Below are 24249 nucleotides of genomic sequence, written 5' to 3'. Positions count from 1 at the left end.
CTGACTCATAAAAGATCTTACAATGCCTGGATATGTATTTGACCTATGTTATAGCAATCTGGTGCCTGAATGCAGAGTCGACTACGTGGCATGCAACCATTGGTTGATGCAATGCAACACCTGAGAAGGGGAACACGACCAAACATTTCTTAATAAATGACATGATTATCTGCATCTGGCATTCTTTTATCATGCAAAACTAGGGCTGTCAGAGTTCATATTTTAACTCGAGTTAACTTTTGTAATTTTTGTGCACCTTTTTGTTATTGTGTGATTAATCGCATTGTCTGAAAGTGTTTAAAATATCAGGAAAACATTCAAAATACATCATATATACAGCTGAAATCAACAATGCTATGTCACAACAAGTTGCCTTTGAGGTTAAAGAAAGTGTGCTTAATCAATTTAGCTGATTTTGCTAATTGTTAGTTTTGGACACAATCAAGACGTCATGCAATGTATTTTGAATAAAACAATCTTAAATTACAGCTCAATTTGAGCAAATTCTGATTTTGAGATTAATCGTGATTAATCACATCAAATCCAAAAAATATTTATCATTTGACAGCCCTATGCAAAAAAAACGATGTATTGATGGGACTAACGATAGCATAGGCCTTGGTAAGCAAAATGTTACATTAGCAACAAAAATAGTAGCAAACGAGGAGTTCATGTGGGAGAAATGGCCAGAAAGAGGCACATTATAGATTGAACTAATTATACCAACCAGAGAAATACAGTATTGTAGGCTACAGGCCTACCTTTTCAGCTGGAATGGCTACACTGGGAAACATATCTTTGACCTAGAGGGTTAGGTTCAGTCTGTCCAAATGTAGCGGAGTTAAGAACGAACCGTAAATTCATTCCATAGCTAGCTAGAAATGGCTCAGATCGCACCATCCAATTTTCGGTGCACAACCTTTTCGGTGTCCCAAACCTTTGGAATGTTGTCAAGGATGGCAGTCACATGTGTTGCAAAGCAGAAGGTCAATGGTTCGAGCCCAGAATGGGGCAGTCGGACAATGGAGGAAGCTAAACTGTTAGCAGCGAACTAAGCCCTGTTACACAAAGAACTACAGTACAGTACAGGAAACACCAATCAACATTGGAATGCACTGATCTGGAGTCATCATAGTCATGATCACTGGGCAGGCTCTAAATGAGATTATTATTTTTTCCCCTCTGTCTGTTCCTAGTGCTGGATGGGGTGATATTGTGTTGCCTGAACACTGATTAGCCTTCAAGCTAAGATTTTGTATACATTGGCTCTGGAGTATACTTTATAGAGTCTAAGGTTTCACAGTGCTCCCTGCCAGGGAAACAGAGAGAGGGAGATGGAGGTGGAAAATAATAAAATCATTTGTTCCTCATGCTGCTGAATGTGAATTCAGTCTATTCACCAAAGCACATTCAGCGCAAAGTCAATCACTCTAGCAGACACGTGGAGCAGTAACAGCCAAGCTGGGATGCAGACACACTCTCAGTAAACTGCCTCAGATTTATGTATCTTTGGATATTGCATAGACTACAATGTTACACATTAAATCCTTTCTTCCATGAAGGACTGGGTGAGATGTATTGCGTGAATGATAGTCAGAGAGTTTGAGAATGTCCTCTCCAATGGTGATCTCTCCTTCATTCTATTTAGTTAGAATTTCATGTGTTCCCTCAGAAAAATTGAACTTAAACCCCATCTGTCTGATGGTGTGTTTGTTTTGTGTGTGTGTGTTTCTGTAGTTTCTTCCAAGGAGTTGGTGGAGACCTGCTGTGAGACAGGGGAGAAGTGGGCCTCAGCCCATGGCCACTGCAGCACCATGGAGCTCCCCAGAGAGGACAGACACTCCATCTGTCGGTACGCCCATGGAGACACACTAAACACAAGTTTTAGGAAGTCCAATTTTTCTGTAGGAATTACTCATTGGTAGGGACCAGAGTTTGTCCTACTTAGTTATAGAGTGTGTTATAAATGTCAGCTTTGCTGCATTCACTATGCCAGTGAGGGATGGTCGGCTGCCAAGTTTGTTTCTGCTTCAGCCAACTTGTTTTTGACGGCAAGCCAACTATGCATTGGTTTAGTTTTTAGCCTACTTGTAAAATATGATCATCTTATAAATGGCGTCTTACGTGACTTCGCTTTGTGGGCCCATGTCATTATTGTATGACATGATTCCTTGAAAGTTGTATTTGTGGTTGATGTGTTAAATATGAAGTGAATGAGATCACGATCTATAAAGAATTTGTGCCAATATGAAAACTATACATTTTACAGGCCCTCACACATTACATTGCACAGCGTACTAGTGTGAATTTTTGCCCTAATAGACTTCCAATTTAATTCCATAACATTTCCAGATGATGCTGGTTTTGGCCAGAGGGAGGCACAGCTAGCCAACACACTGCTAGGGTAGGACCACAGTTAGGTCTAGGTACAGTCAAAACACTGACTCAAATTCTAACATCTCTCCTGGGTGTGTCTCTCTCTGCCAGGACGGCTCAGAGACAGTGCTGTCTGGGCTCTCTGAAGGAGAGTCGCTGTTTCTCTGGTATGAATGCAGCCAGAGAGGGAGTTGTGTGTGAGGTGGACAACAGTGACCAGTGTGGAGTCGACTCCTTCAAGGTAAATGTTGTTCCCATGAGTTGGTTGGTTGGTTTGGTGGTGCTAGCTGTAGCCCCAGAGTTATGGGTTTGATTCCCACATAGGCCACATTCCATACAGTGAGTAATGGTCTGTTGTTCTTGCCACAACCAACTCCTACCTCCTACCTTTCTAACATTGAATATACAGTATATAACCAACTCTTACCTCTTTTCTAACACTGAATATACAGTATATAACCAACTCCTACCTCTTTTCTAACACTGAATATACAATATATAACCAACTCCTACCTCTTTTCTAACACTGAATATACAGTATATAGCAAACACCTACCTCTTTTCTAACACTGAATATACAGTATATAACCAACTCCTACCTCCTACCTTTCTAACACTGAATATACAGTATATAACCAACTCCTACCTCTTTTCTAACACTGAATATACAGTATATAACCAATTCCTACCTTTCTAACACTGAATATACAGTATATAACCAACTCCTACCTCTTTTCTAACACTGAATATACAGTATATAACCAACTCCTACCTCTTTTCTAACACTGAATATACAGTATATAACCAATTCCTACCTTTCTAACACTGAATATACAGTATATAACCAACTCCTACCTCTTTTCTAACACTGAATATACAGTATATAACCAACTCCTACCTCTTTTCTAACACTGAATATACAGTATATAACCAACTCCTACCTCTTTTCTAACACTGAATATACAGGGTATGCTTGGATTTGGAATGAAATTGTTTGTTAAATGGCCAGATATTTTATGTCACCTCATTTTCTGATCTGTTGACAGAGCCAACACAATTTGCTGGGGGTGTCCCCAGAAATGATTTAAGGTCAAACATAGCCTACCTAGAATTAATTTAAATCAAACAAAATGCATCTACAAGACATGAATAGCCACAGTTTTATGGATTAAACGTAAAAGCAGTTAAAAGAAATCCTCCCTTCAGATTTCCACTGGCCCTAGTCATTGCCAGCGAAGACCACACCAATCAGGAGGAACGTTTAGAGTCCCTCAGTGACTCAATTACCTCTTATTCAATTTAGACAACTCAGAGAGAGAGGACCATGTTTGTGGTCAAGGTTCCCACAGATTTATGAGCTTCACGCTCATGAAACGAGGCTGCAGTACTGCAGGATATGTCAGGCTGTTTTCACCATCCTGCCAAGATCAATACCTTGGACACTGGTATTTTGAAAGCAGTGATATTTGATATTTCTGGAAAAATGTTGCTATGTATTTCAAGGTCTGTTATTGATGTCAGTGAGAGTCAAATCATTGTGATGTAGTGTGGAGTTGTAGTGTATTAGCCCAGATTTCTAGAGCCATTCATCTGCCATCAGACCTGTCTTCCAGGAAGTACCCAGAGCGCCCAGAACAGTAGGGGGGCATTATATACTCAAAGCCTTGGTCTAATGTTAAATATTGTCTTTCACCACCCCACCATGGGTCCTACAGACTCAAGTCATATAATACTTCTGTACAGCCACACTATATCACAGTGGTCACTATTTCAGTGTTATGTTTCTCCTCCATGTAGCCTGAACAACATCCTGCTGCGCACTAAGACAGAGAAAGAGAAGAAAGACACTTGATATGGTAGATATAGCAGTCTGATGTTGAATCTGTCCACCCAACAGGAGTGTTGTAGCTGCTGCTCTCTGGGGCTGAGGTTCCGTAGGGAGGGCCACCGCTGTGAGGCCCACCAGTACCTGGGCTACCCCTGCAGCCATGTCTTCCTCACCTGCTGTGAGGGAGAGGAGGAGGTGGCGAGAGAGGAGGGGGAGGGAGATGGCTTGCACACCCTCAGAGAGAGGCCTGTGCTTGACCCGACCGCAGTGCCAAAGAGAGGTAGTGTCACATACCTGAGCACACACACACACACACACACACACACACACACACACACACACACACACACACACACACACACACACACACACACACACACACACACACACACACACACACACACACACACACACACACACACACACACACACACACACACAATACCCACACCACTGTCCTGCCTACACACTACACAAACCACTGTCCTGCCAACACACTACACACACACCTGTCCTGCCAACACAATACATACACTGCTGTTCTGCCAACACTGTCCTGCCAACACACTACACACACCACTGTCCTGCCAACCCACTACACACACCACTGTCCTGACAACACAAACCACTGTCTTGCCAACACAATACATACACCACTGTCCTGCCAACACAATACATACACCGCTGTCCTGCCAACACACTACACACACCACTGTCCTGCCAACACACTACACACACCACTGTCCTGCCAACACACTACACACACCACTGTCCTAACAACACACACCACTGCCCTGCCAACACACTACACACACCACTGTCCTGCCAACACACTACACACACCACTGTCCTAACAACACACACCACTGCCCTGCCAGCACACTACACACACCACTGCCCTGCCAAAACAATACATATACCGCTGTTCTGCCAACACACTACACACAACACTGTCCTGCCAACACACTACACACACCACTGTCCTGCCAACCCACTACACACACCACTGTCCTGACAACACAAACCACTGTCTTGCCAACACAATACATACACCACTGTCCTGCCAACACACTACATACACCGCTGTCCTGCCAACACACTACACACACCACTGTCCTGCCAACACACTACACACACCACTGTCCTGCCAACACACTACACACACCACTGTCCTAACAACACACACCACTGCCCTGCCAACACACTACTACACACACCACTGTCCTAACAACACACACCACTGCCCTGCCAGCACACTACACACACCACTGCCCTGCCAACACAATACATATACCGCTGTTCTGCTAACACACTACACACACCACTGTCCTGCCAACACACTACACACACCACTGTCCTGCCAACACACTACACACACCACTGTCCTAACAACACACACCACTGCCCTGCCAGCACACTACACACACCACTGCCCTGCCAACACAATACATATACCGCTGTTCTGCCAACATACTACACACACCACTGTCCTGCCAACACACTACACACACCACTGTCCTGCCAACACACTACACACACCACTGTCCTGCCAACACACTACACACACCACTGTCCTGCCAACACACTACACACACCACTGTCCTGCCAACACACTACACACACCACTGTCCTGCCAACACACTACACACACCACTGTCCTGCCAACACACAACACACACCACTGTTCTGCCAACACACTACATAGACCACTGCCCTGACAACACACTACACACACCACTGTCCTGCCAACACACAACACACACCAGTGTCCTGTCAAAGAAAGGCATAGAGTTAAACAAAAGAAAACCTTTTTACTCTACCCCTCCTTACTAAAGAGAGGCTTTGTAGTGGAATCTCCCCACTTTGTGCACCTCACTGCCCTGCCAGAGTGAGGATGGGAACTACTATAGACCCCTCTATGAGAGATACAAATCAAATTAAATTGTATTTGTCACATGCACCGGTGTAGACCTTGCAATGAAAAGCTTACTTACCATCCCTTAACCAACAATGCAGTTTTAAGAAATAAGATACAGTTCCAGATCTGTATTCTCTGCCTTGGTTACCTTCTGCTTTACTTGACTCTATTCTACTGTACAACATAAAGGTTAGGCTATTAGTGACAGCCCTCTCTCCTTGTCCTGTAGTGTCAGACAGTCCGTTCCCTAAAGAGGCCTTCTCCATCGGGGAGGAGGAGGAGCAGGAGAGGGAGAACACGGTGGAGGGCCCTCCTGAGATGGAGGATGTAGATGAGTGCCAGGTTTACCAGGGAACACTCTGCCACCACAGGTGTATCAACACCCCTGGCTCCTTCAGGTGTGCCTGCTACCCTGGCTATGTACTGCAGAAGGACGCGGTCAGCTGTGTGCCAGGTAAAGGAAAACTACTCTTAGGTTGTTAGAGTATGTCAGACCATGCACTGTACTGTACAGTACTCCACAATACTGTATGTGCAAGACCACATAGCTATTAGCCTGGTTGCCTGTCTGTTTGGGCCTTGAATAGGCACACAGTAGCCTTAATTGGCAATACGATGACAAGTTGGATAAAAACAGATTGGCTCCCAGGCTAATTACTGAAGTATAGAACAGTTATGTTTAATTACATAAAACCAGTGAAGGATGACTGATTCCAGAGTGTAATACCTTTGTCCCAAACCATTTTTCACAGCCACTCTCTCAACAGTATGATTAACAGCCTTCTGTGTTTTCAGACTCCTGCCAGACTCTATCCATATATTTGTCCACACTTTTGACAGCATATGATTTTCCTTGCTTCCTGCCTACTGTCTCTGATTCAGACTGATAATTGTTATTCAGATCTCATTTCTACATTTTTTATTGTAATTTCTTTGTGTACTTTTTACCCCTTTTTATCGCCAATTGGTAGTTACAGTCTTGTCCTATCGCTGCGACTCCCGTGCGGACTTAGGAGAAGTGAAGGTCAAGAGCCACGTGTCCTCCGAAACACAACCCCGCCAAGCTGCACTGCTTCTTGACACCCTGCTCGCTTAACCCGGAAGCCAGCCGCACCAATGTGTCAGAGGAAACACTGTACAGCTGGCGACCGGGGCCAGCATGCATGCTGGTCGCCACAAGGAGTCGCTAGAGCGTGATGGGACAAGGACATCCCAGCTGGCCAAAACCTCCCTAACCCGGACAACGCTGGGCCAATTGTGCGCCTCCTCATATGTCTCCCGGTCGCGGCCGGCTGCGACACAGCCTGGGATCGAACCCGGATCTGTAGTGACACCTCTAGCACTGACCAGTGCCATAGACCACTGCGCCACCCGGGAGGCCCCCAGATCTCATACTGTTTTGATAAAGCCTTTCTTCACAGTTCAGTAGCCTTCAGTAGCCTTCATACATTTAGACTAGTAAATACAGTATGTTCAGGTATTTCCAACCGACTCTAGGCTACTGTAAGTGTGCCATACATTTATCGAATGGGGCTTTCACCAGCACAAGCCTGTCTCAACAGGAATCTAATGTGAGACCTACTTTACAGAAAGGTGCAGTGAGTCTGCAGGCTGATAAAAACACAGGTTTGTCTGCAGGCCAAGCCTTTTCCTGTCGTGCCTCAACTCTCTGTCTCTAAGGGAACTTTCATCTGTGCCCTGTTGCCGCCTAGCCTCATATCTGTGGATAAATTGAAGGCATTTCACAGCTCTCTCTTTAACCAACAAGACAGGATGACTGGGCGGTTTGTTGGTTATACTGTTTAATTAGTACTTTCCATGATGAGTTTATTTCTGTTTTCACAGAGACGGTAGATGAAGAGAACAAGTTGAGAGAGGATGACAGGCCAGAGGTTGAGGCTACCTCCACCGCACCCTCCACCACTCCAACCTCTGTTAACCCCTGTGAGGGTGGGTAGAACCTGACAGTAGGCCAGAGTGGTGCCTATCTACTTTAGACCTGGCAGACCACATGAACTGTGTTTTCATACCTTAAAATCAGTCATTAGTCTTGATAGAAGAACCCAAATGCATGTCTGGGATCAGTGTGTGGAAGGAGTCCCATTATGATGGCGCGACAGCATTAGAGGAACCATAGTGGAACAGAATATTTGGTACGGAATAGAAAGGTAAATGAAGACACCCATTAGTCCCCTAAGAGAGCACAAAGCCTAGAAGATTTTCAGTCATGCACCCTTCTAGTATAATTCATTTCACATTCCTTCACATGACAGATGTTTCCTCCTTCAGTTAAATACTTTAACCGTCTTTGTCCATTTTAGTTATGTTTGACCCATTGTACTTTTAAATGTCACATACAAGTTTTAAGATTGCATCAAAGGCCACAAAGCTCCTGTGTGTATTGCGAAGTATCCAGCCATCCCCATGTAGTCAGCATTGTATGTAGTGGGGGTCTCCTCAGGGTGTGTGTGTTTGACTCCATAATTTCAGGGTGGGGATCCCGTTCCATTGGGACGCAGGAGGAAATACAATCCGAACAGGTCAGGGGTCAAAGTGGAAACAGGAAATGAGTACACAGGGATACAGTAAATCACACAGAGGTTATATAACACACACACACAGGGCTGGCCCCCTGTGACGTATGTCACCTTGACTACTGTTGTGTTGTGGTGTGTTTTGGTGTGATGTTGAGCTGTGTTGTGACCCTCTGAGCAGGAAATGGCCTCTGTATGCAACAGTGCTCCTCAGTGGCTGGTAGACCTGGCTGCTCATGTTTCCCTGGATTCTCTCTGATGGCTGACGGACAATCCTGTGAAGGTAAGAAAAAAGAAACACACACACACACGCACACACGCACACACACGCACACACGCACACACGCACACACGCACACACGCACACACGCACACACACACGCACGCACGCACACACGCACACACCAGCTCAGTATTTCAGCAGTTCCAGTCGTGCAGAGTCTCTGAATGGCTGTCACTGACTCCAGTCTCTCCTCAGTCTCCCCCCAGTGCCCCTGGAGCAGAGTAGAGCTGCTCTCTGTGTACCAGATTAGCCACGGTCATCGTAATTGTTTAAAGCTATTCTAATAAATGCAACAGTTGGACAATGAATGAAGATATTGACTGAATTATAGCTCAAAAAATTCATTGAATTGGCACGGACATAATGAATGGAATTCCGGTGTTAAATGTTTTGACAAATGTAACTTTTTTTCTTATAATGCACTCATATATACCTTACCAGTCACAACTTTAGACACATCTACTCATTCCAGGGTTTTTATTTATTTTGAGTATTTTCTACCTTGTAGAGTAATAGTGAAGATATCAAAACTATGAAGTAACACATATGGAATCATGTAGTAACCAAAAAAGTGTTAAACAAATCAAAATATATTTAATATTTGAGATTCATAAAATAAGCCACCCTTTGCCTTGATGACAGCTTTGCTCACTCTTGGCATTCTCTCAACCAGCTTCATGAGGAATGCTTTTCCAACAGTCTTGAAGGAGTTCTGAGGACTTGTTGGGTGCTTTTCTTTCACTCTGCGGTCCAACTCATCCCAAACCATCTCAATTGGAGCACTCCATCACTCTCCTTCTTGGTCAAATAGCCCTTACACAGCCTGGAGTTGTGTTGAGTCATTGTCCTGTTGGAAAACAAAATTATGTTTGTGTTTGATGTATTTGATACCATTCCACTCATCCTGCTCCAGCCATTACCATAAACCCATCCTCCCCAATTAGGTGCCACCAACCTCATGTGACTTTAAAATGAAATGTGCCTTATTTGCATATACACTGGGTGTATTTGTATACAATAATACATTAATATAAAGGAGTGGGCTGCAACCACCAAAAACGTGTCTCTAGGCCGACCTGCGCTCTACTGCGTCGCTCATTATTAATTACCATTGTTATCATGTTCTCTTGCTTGATTCAACAAGTGTGTCAAGAAGGATATTTATGCAATTTAAAATCACAACTCTTGGCTCTAGATTACACCTATGAAAGAATGTTGTTCATTGACTACAGCTCAGCATTCAACACCATAGTACCATCCAAGCTCATCATTAAGCTTGAGGGCCTGGGTCTGAACCCCTCCCTGTGCAACTGGGTCCTGGACTTCCTGACCGGACGCCCCCAGGTGATGAAGGTTGGGAACAACATCCCCACTTCGCTGATCCTCAACACTGGTGCCCCACAAGGGTGCGTACATAGCATCCTCCTGTACTCCCTGTTCACCCATGACTGTGTGGCCATGCACGCCTCCAACTCAATCATCAAGTTTGCGGACTACACAACAGTAGTAGGCTTGATTACCAAAACGACGAGACGGCCTACAGGGAGGAGGTGAGGGCCCTTGGAGTGTGGTGTCAGGAAAACAATCTCTCAGTCAACGTCAACAAAACAAAGAAGATGATCGTGGACTTCAGGAAACAGCAGAGGGAGAACCCCCTATCCACATCGACGGGACAGCAGTGGAGAAGGTGGAAGGTTTTAAGTTCCTCAGCGTACACATCACGGATAAACTGAAATGGTTCACCCACACAGACAGCCTCCTCAGGAGGCTGAGGAAATGTGTTTTGTCACCTAAAACCTCAAAAACTTTTACAGATGCATTATCGAGAGCATCCTGTCAGTCAGTATCAACTGCACCGCCCATAACCGTAAGGCTCTCCAGAGGGTAGTGAGGTCTGCCTAACGCATCACCGGGGGCAAACTACCTGTCTTCCAGGACACCTACAGCACCAGATGTCACAGGAAGGCCAAAAATATCATCAAGGACAACAACCACCCGACCACTGCCTGTTCACCCTGCTATCTTCCAGAAGATGCATTAAAGCTGGTACCGAGAGACTGAAAAACAGCTTCTATCTCAAGGCAATCAGACTGCTATAGAGCCATTACTAACACAGAGAGGCTGCTGCCTACATACTGACTTGAAATCATTGGCCACTTTAATAAATGGATCACTAGTCACTTTAATAATATTTACAGATATTTCCTTTCTCATCTCATATGAATCTTATCTTATCTTATATATACCATCTATTGCATCTTGCCTATGCCGCTCGGTCATTGCTCATCCATATATTTATATGTATACATTCTTATTTCATCCCTTTACTTAGATTTGTGTATATTAGGTCATTTTTGTGGAATTGTTAGGTTACATGTTAGATATTACTACATTGTCGGAACTAGAAGAACAAGCATTTCGTGACACTCGCAATAGCGTCTGCTAACCATGTGTATGTGACCAATAATATCTGCTAACCATGTGAATGTGACCAATAACATATGCTAACCATGTGTGTGAACAATAACATCTGCTAACCATGTGAATGTGACCAATAACATCTGCTAACCATGTGTTTGTGACCAAAAACATCTGCTAACCATGTGTATGTGACCAATAACATTTGTTAATCATGTGTGTGACCAATAACATCTGCTAATCATGTGTGTGACCAATAACATCTGCTTATCATGTGTATGTGATCAATAACATCTGTTAATCATGTGTGTGACCAATAACATCTGCTAACCATATGTTTGTGACCAATAACATCTGCTAATCATGTGTATGTGATCAATAACATCTGCTAACCATGTGAATATGACCAATAACATCTGTTAATCATGTGGGTGACCAATAACATCTGCTAATCATGTGTATGTGACCAATAACATCTGCTAACCATGTGTGTGACCAATAACATCTGCTAACCATGTGTATGTGACCAATAACATCTGCTAACCATGTGTGTGACCAATAACATCTGCTAACCATGTGTACAGTGCCTTGCGAAAGTATTCGGCCCCCTTGAACTTTTGCCACATTTCAGGCTTCAAACATAAAGATATAAAACTGTATTTTTTTTGTGAAGAATCAACAACAAGTGGGACACAATTATGAAGTGGAACGACATTTATTGGATATTTCAAACTTTTTTAACAAATCAAAAACTGAAAAATTGGGCGTGCAAAATTATTCAGCCCCTTTACTTTCAGTGCAGCAAACTCTCTCCAGAAGTTCAGTGAGGATCTCTGAATGATCCAATGTTGACCTAAATGACTAATGATGATAAATACAATCCACCTGTGTGTAATCAAGTCTCCGTATAAATGCACCTGCACTGTGATAGTCTCAGAGGTCCGTTAAAAGCATGAAGAACAAGGAACACACCAGGCAGGTCCGAGATATTGTTGTGAAGAAGTTTAAAGCCGGATTAGGATACAAAAATATTTCCCAAGCTTTAAACATCCCAAGGAGCACTGTGCAAGCGATAATATTGAAATGGAAGGAGTATCAGACCACTGCAAATCTACCAAGACCTGGCCGTCCCTCTAAACTTTCAGCTCATACAAGGAGAAGACTGATCAGAGATGCAGCCAAGAGGCCCATGATCACTCTGGATGAACTGCAGAGATCTACAGCTGAGGTGGGAGACTTTGTCCATAGGACAACAATCAGTCGTATATTGCACAAATCTGGCCTTTATGGAAGTGGCAAGAAGAAAGACATTTCTTAAAGATATCCATAAAAAGTATTGTTTTTATGCCACAAGCCACCTGGGAGACACACCAAACATGTGGAAGAAGGTGCTCTGGTCAGATGAAACCAAAATTGAACTTTTTGGCAACAATGCAAAACGTTATGTTTGGCGTAAAAGCAACACAGCTCATCACAATGAACACACCATCCCCACTGTCAAACCTGGTGGTGGCAGCATCATGGTTTGGGCCTGCTTTTCTTCAGCTGGGACAGGGAAGATGGTTAAAATTGATGGGAAGATGGATGGAGCCAAATACAGGACCATTCTGGAAGAAAACATGATGGAGTCTGCAAAAGACCTGAGACTGGGACGGAGATTTGTCTTCCAACAAGACAATGATCCAAAACATAAAGCAAAATCTACAATGGAATGGTTCAAAAATAAACATATCCAGGTGTTAGAATGGCCAAGTCAAAGTCCAGACCTGAATCCAATCGAGAATCTGTGGAAAGAACTGAAAACTGCTGTTCACAAATGCTCTCCATCCAACCTCACTAATGATGATAAATACAATCCACCTGTGTGTAATCAAGTCTCCGTATAAATGCACCTGCACTGTGATAGTCTCAGAGGTCCGTTAAAAGCATGAAGAACAAGGAACACACCAGGCAGGTCCGAGATATTGTTGTGAAGAAGTTTAAAGCCGGATTAGGATACAAAAATATTTCCCAAGCTTTAAACATCCCAAGGAGCACTGTGCAAGCGATAATATTGAAATGGAAGGAGTATCAGACCACTGCAAATCTACCAAGACCTGGCCGTCCCTCTAAACTTTCAGCTCATACAAGGAGAAGACTGATCAGAGATGCAGCCAAGAGGCCCATGATCACTCTGGATGAACTGCAGAGATCTACAGCTGAGGTGGGAGACTTTGTCCATAGGACAACAATCAGTCGTATATTGCACAAATCTGGCCTTTATGGAAGTGGCAAGAAGAAAGACATTTCTTAAAGATATCCATAAAAAGTATTGTTTTTATGCCACAAGCCACCTGGGAGACACACCAAACATGTGGAAGAAGGTGCTCTGGTCAGATGAAACCAAAATTGAACTTTTTGGCAACAATGCAAAACGTTATGTTTGGCGTAAAAGCAACACAGCTCATCACAATGAACACACCATCCCCACTGTCAAACCTGGTGGTGGCAGCATCATGGTTTGGGCCTGCTTTTCTTCAGCTGGGACAGGGAAGATGGTTAAAATTGATGGGAAGATGGATGGAGCCAAATACAGGACCATTCTGGAAGAAAACATGATGGAGTCTGCAAAAGACCTGAGACTGGGACGGAGATTTGTCTTCCAACAAGACAATGATCCAAAACATAAAGCAAAATCTACAATGGAATGGTTCAAAAATAAACATATCCAGGTGTTAGAATGGCCAAGTCAAAGTCCAGACCTGAATCCAATCGAGAATCTGTGGAAAGAACTGAAAACTGCTGTTCACAAATGCTCTCCATCCAACCTCACTGAGCTCGAGCTGTTTTGCAAGGAGGAATGGGAAAAAATTTCAGTCTCTCGATGTGCAAAACTGATAGAGACATACCCCAAGCGAATTACAGCTGTAATCGCAGCGAAAGGTGGCGCTACAAAGTATTAACTTAAGGGGGCTGAATAATTTGGCACGCCCAATTTTTCAGTTTTTGATTTGTTAAAAAGGTTTGAAATATCCAATAAATGTCGTTCCACTTCATGATTGTGTCCCACTTGTTGTTGATTCTTCACAAAAAAATACAGTTTTATATCTTTATGTTTGAAGCCTGAAATGTGGCAAAAGGTCGCAAAGTTCAAAGGGGCCGAATACTTTCGCAAGGCACTGTATGTGACCAATAACATCTGCTAACCATGTGTATGTGACCAATAACATTTGCTAACCATGTGTATGTGACCAATAACATCTGCTAACCATGTGTGTGACCAGTAAACTGTGATGCGAGATCAGACATAATATCACTATCATCCCAGTTTTCCTGTTTGGAAAGATGCTTTTATTTCAGCGCATCTAATTTGTAAACATTTGAACTTTATTAAAACATACCTTTTTTTCAATTGCACAAACATCAACACCCAGAAAAATAAAGTTATCTTTCTTCTCTTTCTTGTGATGTAACTGCCGAGACGATGCGTTAAATCCCAGACGAAACGTTTGTGTTTTTATAGAGGCAACAGAATGCCTATGTATTCCATTGAGCCCATTTCAGCCATTACCAGAGCGTGTTTGGCAGGTCATTACAAAGGTTTCCCTGGTCATTACATTAACGGGAACACACTAATGGCACAAGCAAGAGTTGGAAAGAGTCACCAGAGTAAAATCAAAGCAATCAATCCAGATTTAAGTGACAAGTGGATTTTACACTCCTCAAACACAGGACATGGAAAGATCCTCAGGTGGGCAGAGCATGCATGCACATTGCTGGGTAGCCTAGTGGTTAGGGTGTTGTACTAGTAACCGAAAGGTCGCAAGTTCAAATCCCCGTGCTGACAAGGTACAAATCTGTCGTTCTGCCCCTGAACAGGCAGTTAACCCACTGTTCCTAGGCTGTCATTGAAATAAGAATTTGTTCTTAACTGACTTGCCTAGTTAAATAAAGGTAAAATAAATAAAATAAAAAAATTGCTGATCAGAGGACTAATGGAGGCGAAGACACCAGGCTGCAGGCTAACAGAGCCTTATAATTGGAGGCAGGCTCCACTATGTGATTAAATGTGTTTCTATCTTTGTGATCTCACACTGTCCCTACAGTACTACACGCCACACACGTCTACTAGTTGAGACAATATGGGATTGTATGGTTGTTACCATGAAGCTGATTAGTGAGTTACTGTATCTGTTTAAGTAATCTCGTAGAAAAGCATATGTTACGCCACCCCTGTTAGAGATTGCTCGGATTCCATATTGAAGGGATAAGCCATCGCTTCTAGCAGACTGAGACTTCCTGCTTGGTGGCAGTGGATTGTTCTGTTGTGACATGGTGGTGCAGTGTTTTGACAGATCTCTCATTGTATGAGACTTACACCCTGTGGCTGTGCCCCCAATCCCTTCCCTCTGTGGAGGCCAGGCTGCTTAATCTATTTGGGACTGCCCCTGTGATACACCATGAATTTAACAGGACTAGGGGCGACTAGGGTATTCCAATGTGCTTACTTTTCCCCTCTATTTCTCTCACTTACTCTGATGTACCCTTTCCATCCCATTCCCCTCTCTCTCCATCTTGTCTCATGCTTTCATTCTCTCTTTTTGCTTTTGTATCTCCCCTCCTACACACTTGGTTTCTCTCTCTGTGTCTGTCTTGGTGTCTCCTTTGGTATCTCTCTCGGTGTCTCTCTCGGTGTCTGTCTTGGTTTCTCTCTCGGTGTCTGTCTTGGTGTCTCCCTTGGTATCTCTCTCGGTGTCTCTCTCGGTTTCACCCTTGGTTTCACCCTTGGTGTCTCTCTTGGTGTCTCTCTCGGTGTCTCTCTCGGTGTCTCTCTTGGTGTCACCCTTGGTGTCACCCTTGGTGTCTCTCTCCGTGTCTCTCTCGGTGTCTCTCTTGGTGTCACCCTTGGTGTCACCCTTGGTCAAATCAAATCAAATCAAATTTATTTATATAGCCCTTCGTACATCAGCTGATATCTCAAAGTGCTGTACAGAAACCCAGCCTAAAACCCCAAACAGCAAGCAATGCAGGTGTAGAAGCACCTGCATTGGTGTCTCTCTCGGTGTCTTTCGGTGTCTCTGTTGATGTCTCTCTCGGTTTCACCCTTGGTGTCTTTCTCGGTGTCTCTTGGTGTCTCTCTCTGTGTCTCTCTCGGTTTCACCCTTGGTTTCTCTCTCGTGTCTGTCTTGGTTTCTTGGTTTCTCTCTCGGTGTCTGTCTTGGTTTCTCTCTCTGTGTCTCTCTCGGTGTCTCTCGGTGTCTCTCGGTTTCACCCTTGGTTTCACTCTTGGTTTCTCTCAACCTCTCTCTCCTTTCACACAGATATCAATGAGTGTTTGATGTCCACTCATACCTGTCAGATGAATGAGAGATGTGTGAACACGGCTGGTAGTTTTGTGTGTCAGATCACCTGTTCTCTGGGTTACCAGATCAACAACGATGTCTGTGAAGGTATGGAGACAGAACAGTAGCTGCAAACTGTACAACACCCAAATCATTCACTCTCCAGTAGACCCATGTATAGTTGTAACTAGTAGCAACACAACAACTGGTGTGTATTAATTTGACCTTACACAATGTGAGGAAAGCACATTGTAAAACTAAACAATCACAGTTGCCACCCATGGGAGTGACTACGAGTCAGAGATTGGGAGCTGCCAATTAGATCTTGAACCATGCTTCATGTAAGCAACAGTACAGTAATGACACCATTTTTTAACTGACCACACGGACAAGTCTATTTGATGCTGAATATGATTATAAACAAGATATTAGCATTAGATTTTGCCTGCATACCCCCTATACGAAAATCTCACTTGACTTGTGTTTATGTCGGTGGAGAATGTACAATGCTCCAACCCAAAAAGAAACCTCACAGCCTTCATCATTATTTCCATTGCCCACACTTGGCAGAATACGCTAACTGTGGGCTCTTATCCACTGCCAGTGAGCTCTGAGATAGAGCTATGAGATGAGCAAGTTGTTAAAGTCCTGTTGTTGACTACTGGAAGGAAATGGAGAGAGAGATGGGTCTCAGCTGCTCTGGTAGAGGGTGTTACAGTAGGGACTACAGCTGCTCTGGTAGAGGGTGTTACAGTAGGGACTACAGCTGCTCTGGTAGAGGGTGTTACAGTAGGGACTACAGCTGCTCTGGTAGAGGGTGTTAGAGTAGGGACTACAGCTGCTCTGGTAGAGGGTGTTAGAGTAGGGACTACAGCTGCTCTGGTAGAGGGTGTTAGAGTAGGGACTACAGCTGCTCTGGTAGAGGGTGTTACAGTAGGGACTACAGCTGCTCTGGTAGAGGGTGTTACAGTAGGGACTACAGCTGCTCTGGTAGAGGGTGTTACAGTAGGGACTACAGCTGCTCTGGTAGAGGGTGTTACAGTAGGGACTACAGCTGCTCTGGTAGAGGGTGTTAGAGTAGGGACTACAGCTGCTCTGGTAGAGGGTGTTAGAGTAGGGACTACAGCTGCTCTGGTAGAGGGTGTTAGAGTAGGGACTACAGCTGCTCTGGTAGAGGGTGTTAGAGTAGGGACTACAGCTGCTCTGGTAGAGAGTGTTAGAGTAGGGACTACAGCTGCTCTGGTAGAGTGTGTTAGAGTATGGACTACAGCTGCTCTGGTAGAGTGTGTTAGATTTGGGACTACAGCTGCTCTGGTAGAGGGTGTTAGAGTAGGGACGACAGCTGCTCTGTTTGAGGGTGTTAGAGTAGGGACTACAGCTGCTCGTTTTGAGGGTGTTAGAGTAGGGACGACAGCTGCTCTGGTCTGGTAGAGGGTGTTAGAGTAGGGACTACAGCTGCTCTGTTAGAGGGTGTTAGAGTAGGGACTACAGCTGCTATGGCAGAGGGTGTTAGAGTAGGGACGGCAGCTGCTCTGTTTGAGGGTGTTAGAGTAGGGACTACAGCTGCTCTGGTAGAGGGTGTAACAGTAGGGACTACAGCTGCTCTGGTAGAGGGTGTTACAGTAGGGACTACAGCTGCTCTGGTAGAGGGTGTTATAGTAGGGACTACAGCTGCTCTGGTAGAGGGTGTTACAGTAGGGACTACAGCTGCTCTGGTAGAGGGTGTTACAGTAGGGACTACAGCTGCTCTGGTAGAGAGTGTTAGAGTAGGGACTACAGCTGCTCTGGTAGAGGGTGTTAGAGTAGGGACTACAGCTGCTCTGGTAGAGGGTGTTAGAGTAGGGACTACAGCTGCTCTGGTAGAGGGTGTTAGAGTAGGGACTACAGCTGCTCTGGTAGAGGGTGTCAGAGTAGGGACTACAGCTGCTCTGGTAGAGAGTGTTAGAGTAGGGACTACAGCTGCTCTGGTAGAGTGTGTTAGAGTATGGACTACAGCTGCTCTGGTAGAGTGTGTTAGAGTCGGGACTACAGCTGCTCTGGTAGAGGGTGTTAGAGTAGGGATGACAGCTGCTCTGTTTGAGGGTGTTAGAGTAGGGACTACAGCTGCTCTGGTAGAGGGTGTTAGAGTAGGGACTACAGCTGCTCTGTTAGAGGGTGTTAGTGTAGGGACGACAGCTGCTCTGTTTGAGGGTGTTAGAGTAGGGACTACAGCTGCTCTGGTAGAGGGTGTTAGAGTAGGGACTACAGCTGCTCTGGTAGAGGGTGTCAGAGTAGGGACTACAGCTGCTCTGGTAGAGAGTGTTAGAGTAGGGACTACAGCTGCTCTGGTAGAGTGTGTTAGAGTATGGACTACAGCTGCTCTGGTAGAGTGTGTTAGAGTCGGGACTACAGCTGCTCTGGTAGAGGGTGTTAGAGTAGGGACTACAGCTGCTCTGTTTGAGGGTGTTAGAATAGGGACTACAGCTGCTCGTTTTGAGGGTGTTAGAGTAGGGACGACAGCTGCTCTGGTCTGGTAGAGGGTGTTAGAGTAGGGACTACAGCTGCTCTGGTAGAGGGTGTTAGAGTAGGGACTACAGCTGCTCTGTTAGAGGGTGTTAGAGTAGGGACTACAGCTGCTCTGGTAGAGGGTGTTAGAGTAGGGACTACAGCTGCTCTGGTAGAGGGTGTTAGAGTAGGGACTACAGCTGCTATGGCAGAGGGTGTTAGAGTAGGGACGGCAGCTGCTCTGTTTGAGGGTGTTAGAGTAGGGACTACAGCTGCTCTGGTAGAGGGTGTAACAGTAGGGACTACAGCTGCTCTGGTAGAGGGTGTTAGAGTAGGGACTACAGCTGCTATGGCAGAGGGTGTTAGAGTAGGGACTACAGCTGCTCTGGTAGAGAGTGTTAGAGTAGGGACTACAGCTGCTCTGGTAGAGTGTGTTAGAGTCGGGACTACAGCTGCTCTGGTAGAGGGTGTTAGAGTAGGGACGACAGCTGCTCTGTTTGAGGGTGTTAGAGTAGGGACTACAGCTGCTCGTTTTGAGGGTGTTAGAGTAGGGACGACAGCTGCTCTGGTAGAGGGTGTTAGAGTAGGGACTACAGCTGCTCTGGTAGAGGGTGTTAGAGTAGGGACTACAGCTGCTCTGTTAGAGGGTGTTAGAGTAGGGACTACAGCTGCTATGGCAGAGGGTGTTAGAGTAGGGACGGCAGCTGCTCTTTTTGAGGGTGTTAGAGTAGGGACGGCAGCTGCTCTGTTTGAGGGTGTTAGAGTAGGGACTACAGCTGCTCTGGTAGAGGGTGTAACAGTAGGGACTACAGCTGCTCTGGTAGAGGGTGTTACAGTAGGGACTACAGCTGCTCTGGTAGAGGGTGTTAGAGTAGGGACTACAGCTGCTCTGGTAGAGGGTGTTACAGTAGGGACTACAGCTGCTCTGGTAGAGGGTGTTACAGTAAGTACTACAGCTGCTCTGGTAGAGGGTGTTAGAGTAGGGACTACAGCTGCTATGGCAGAAGGTGTTAGAGTAGGGACGGCAGCTGCTCTGTTTGAGGGTGTTAGAGTAGGGACTACAGCTGCTCTGGTAGAGGGTGTTACAGTAGGGACTACAGCTGCTCTGGTAGAGGGTGTTACAGTAGGGACTACAGCTGCTCTGGTAGAGGGTGTTAGAGTAGGGACTACAGCTGCTCTGGTAGGGTGTTAGAGTAGGGACTACAGCTGCTCTGGTAGAGGGTGTTAGAGTAGGGACTACAGCTGCTCTGGTAGAGGGTGTTAGAGTAGGGACTACAGCTGCTCTGGTAGAGGGTGTTAGAGTAGGGACTACAGCTGCTCTGGTAGAGGGTGTTACAGTAGGGACTACAGCTGGTCTGGTAGAGGGTGTTAGAGTAGGGACTACAGCTGCTCTGTTAGAGGGTGTTAGAGTAGGGACTACAGCTGCTCTGGCAGAGTGTGTTAGAGTCGGGACTACAGCTGCTCTGTTTGAGGGTGTTAGAGTAGGGACTACAGCTGCTCTGGTAGAGTGTGTTAGAGTCGGGACTACAGCTGCTCTGGTAGAGGGTGTTAGAGTAGGGACGACAGCTGCTCTGTTTGAGGGTGTTAGAGTAGGGACAACAGCTGCTCTGGTCTGGTAGAGGGTGTTAGAGTAGGGACTACAGCTGCTCTGGTAGAGTGTGTTAGAGTAGGGACTACAGCTGCTCTGTTAGAGGGTGTTAGAGTAGGGACGACAGCTGCTCTGTTTGAGGGTGTTAGAGTAGGGACTACAGCTGCTCTGGTAGAGGGTGTTAGAGTAGGGACTACAGCTGCTCTGGTAGAGGGTGTCAGAGTAGGTGCTACAGCTGCTCTGGTAGAGAGTGTTAGAGTAGGGACTACAGCTGCTCTGGTAGAGTGTGTTAGAGTATGGACTACAGCTGCTCTGGTAGAGTGTGTTAGAGTCGGGACTACAGCTGCTCTGGTAGAGGGTGTTAGAGTAGGGACGACAGCTGCTCTGTTTGAGGGTGTTAGAGTAGGGACTACAGCTGCTCGTTTTGAGGGTGTTAGAGTAGGGACGACAGCTGCTCTGGTCTGGTAGAGGGTGTTAGAGTAGGGACTACAGCTGCTCTGGTAGAGAGTGTTACAGTAGGGACTACAGCCGCTCTGTTAGAGGGTGTTAGAGTAGGGACTACAGCTGCTCTGGTAGAGGGTGTTAGAGTAGGGACTACAGCTGCTATGGCAGAGGGTGTTAGAGTAGGGACGGCAGCTGCTCTGTTTGAGGGTGTTAGAGTAGGGACTACAGCTGCTCTGGTAGAGGGTGTAACAGTAGGGACTACAGCTGCTCTGGTAGAGGGTGTTACAGTAGGGACTACAGCTGCTCTGGTAGAGGGTGTTAGAGTAGGGACTACAGCTGCTCTGGTAGAGGGTGTTACATTAGGGACTACAGCTGCTCTGGTAGAGGGTGTTACAGTAGGGACTACAGCTGCTCTGGTAGAGGGTGTTAGAGTAGGGACTACAGCTGCTCTGTTAGAGGGTGTTAGAGTAGGGACGACAGCTGCTCTGTTTGAGGGTGTTAGAGTAGGGACTACAGCTGCTCTGGTAGAGGGTGTTAGAGTAGGGACTACAGCTGCTCTGGTAGAGGGTGTCAGAGTAGGGACTACAGCTGCTCTGGTAGAGAGTGTTAGAGTAGGGACTACAGCTGCTCTGGTAGAGTGTGTTAGAGAATGGACTACAGCTGCTCTGGTAGAGTGTGTTAGAGTCGGGACTACAGCTGCTCTGGTAGAGGGTGTTAGAGTAGGGACGACAGCTGCTCTGTTTGAGGGTGTTAGAGTAGGGACTACAGCTGCTCGTTTTGAGGGTGTTAGAGTAGGGACGACAGCTGCTCTGGTCTGGTAGAGGGTGTTAGAGTAGGGACTACAGCTGCTCTGGTAGAGGGTGTTAGAGTAGGGACTACAGCTGCTCTGTTAGAGGGTGTTAGAGTAGGAACTACAGCTGCTCTGGTAGAGGGTGTTAGAGTAGGGACTACAGCTGCTCTGTTAGAGGCTGTTAGAGTAGGGACTACAGCTGCTATGGCAGAGGGTGTTAGAGTAGGGACGGCAGCTGCTCTGTTTGAGGGTGTTAGAGTAGGGACTACAGCTGCTCTGGTAGAGGGTGTAACAGTAGGGACTACAGCTGCTCTGGTAGAGGGTGTTACAGTAGGGACTACAGCTGCTCTGTTAGAGGGTGTTAGAGTAGGGACTACAGCTGCTCTGGTAGAGGGTGTTAGAGTAGGGACTACAGCTGCTCTGGGCTTCAACAGAAATGAGACTCTCACAGCAGTGAGTCAACCAAATGAGCATTTAAACACGGTGCTCATAACTGCTGCCACTTCTGTCGGCTGGTTGGAGTGTGGGATGGAGACTGTGTTGTTATGTATCTACTCCTCTTTCAATTCCCTGCCCAATTACTTCACATCAATTAAAGTCCCCTCTCATCGACTGAAGTCCCCTCCCCTCCTACATCTTACAAAGCTAATTCTCTCCTCACTGCTTACTCCAGGAGTTGATTGTCTTCCCCAATTTCTTATCCAATAATTGCTGTCCCTGCTTGGGTAGAGTGAACTCCCTCGCCTTTGTGAGGTTGTCGAGCCAGCTCCCTCCTTGATTTGTCATGAGCCAATTACCTTCCTATAGTATTGCTTTGACTGCGACTGAGCACCCTGCCAATCTCTCACACGTTTATTCCTGTCCCTGACCGCGGTCTCTCTCTGTCTCAGTATGTCTGGGTCTGTCAGAGCTTCTCTCAGTCCTGTGCCAGCTGTGCCAAGACCAGGATTGTCTTAATGTGCTAGTTGAAGCCCTGCCCTCCCCAGGGGCCATGCTGAGGCTTTAACATGGTACATACCGTATGATGTCCCTACAGGGATCATAGAGCCTCACAGACGTACAGTACATGTGGCTTCATGCACAGAGGAAGACACACACACACACACACTTGTTTTCTGCATGCACACGCACGCACACACGCACGCACGCACGCACGCACGCACGCACACACACACACACACACACACACACACACACACACACACACACACACACACACACACACACACACACACACACACAGAGAGAGAAGTTCGCTCTCTAAGCCCTGTTTATGACAGATGTGATTTCTCTGCAGTGACAAGGCTGTGTACAACAGCAGATGTGTCAGGATGATTGACATCAGGGGAATCCCAGTGCAGACAGGTGAACGAGCTGTAAGGAGCTCTGCTCTGGGGGAACTCACTGCTCTCTACTGTCACAGATACAAGCACCAGAGAATAGGAAGACTAATGCACATAACTATGGTCTGACAGGCTGGCTCATTGGAGGTGATTCATCATGGAGAAATAAGAAGCTGTATCTGCTGTTGTGCTAATGTAATGAGGAGGATTGGTGGGGGAAACATTCCTAGGATCCTCTCTGAAGTTGGAGAATTAACCTTTTTACTGTTGATTGTTCTCTTTAAAGGGGAAGGAGAGTGTATAAATAGATCTATGTGAAATGATTTATCTGCTAATTTTGGGGTGCTCTCGCTGCTGTCTCATGGCCACAGTAGCACAGTGACACCCAGTGGTTGCAGTAGACATTACACTCTAACAGGTTTTACTTCTCTAAGCAACTTAATTAATGGATTACAATAGATTGATTACAAACTGACAATAGATCACCAACCAAACATGTTTTTACATAATTTGTCATACATTAGATTTCATTTCTAATATACATCCTGCTTATGCCTGTCTCTGTTTGCAGATGTTGATGAGTGTTTTCAGGGGACTCATAACTGTGGGCCAGGCTTTGAGTGTGTGAACAGTGAGGGCTCGTTCAGGTGTAATGCCAAACCTCGCTGCTCCATGGGCTTCACACAGGACACACATGGAAACTGCATTGGTAAGAGGGGCTGTCGGGACTAACTGGGCTGGGCAGACCTGGGCCACTGTTAACAAGAGTAATAGTATGAATGTAACATTATGAATATAACTATAACAGTGTGTCAATATAAATGTAAAGGTATACCCAGACCAGGTATAGAGGGGTTGAATGCCACACAGGAGGGGGATCAGACGGGAGCAGACCAGGTATAGAGGGGTTGAATGCCACACA

At 45.7% G+C, this 24249-nt stretch overlaps 1 protein-coding gene across 1 annotated transcript in view; it reads left to right on the top strand.

Moving 5' to 3' along the window:
- The window catches only part of LOC135527974 (fibulin-2-like), a 50052-nt gene that overhangs the window by 17599 nt on the left and 8204 nt on the right, over window positions 1–24249 (top strand). The window contains exons 3-9 of the mRNA XM_064956683.1: window positions 1738–1852; window positions 2488–2617; window positions 4274–4484; window positions 6352–6576; window positions 7968–8072; window positions 8838–8939; window positions 23899–24036. Of these exons, the coding sequence (XP_064812755.1) occupies window positions 1738–1852; window positions 2488–2617; window positions 4274–4484; window positions 6352–6576; window positions 7968–8072; window positions 8838–8939; window positions 23899–24036 (1026 nt within the window). The remainder of the gene's footprint in view (window positions 1–1737; window positions 1853–2487; window positions 2618–4273; window positions 4485–6351; window positions 6577–7967; window positions 8073–8837; window positions 8940–23898; window positions 24037–24249) is intronic.

The sequence above is a fragment of the Oncorhynchus masou genome, chromosome 33 (genome assembly GCF_036934945.1).
Source record: "Oncorhynchus masou masou isolate Uvic2021 chromosome 33, UVic_Omas_1.1, whole genome shotgun sequence".
Classification (NCBI taxonomy): domain Eukaryota; kingdom Metazoa; phylum Chordata; class Actinopteri; order Salmoniformes; family Salmonidae; genus Oncorhynchus; species Oncorhynchus masou.
This window is presented reverse-complemented; position numbering and strand designations above follow the sequence as displayed.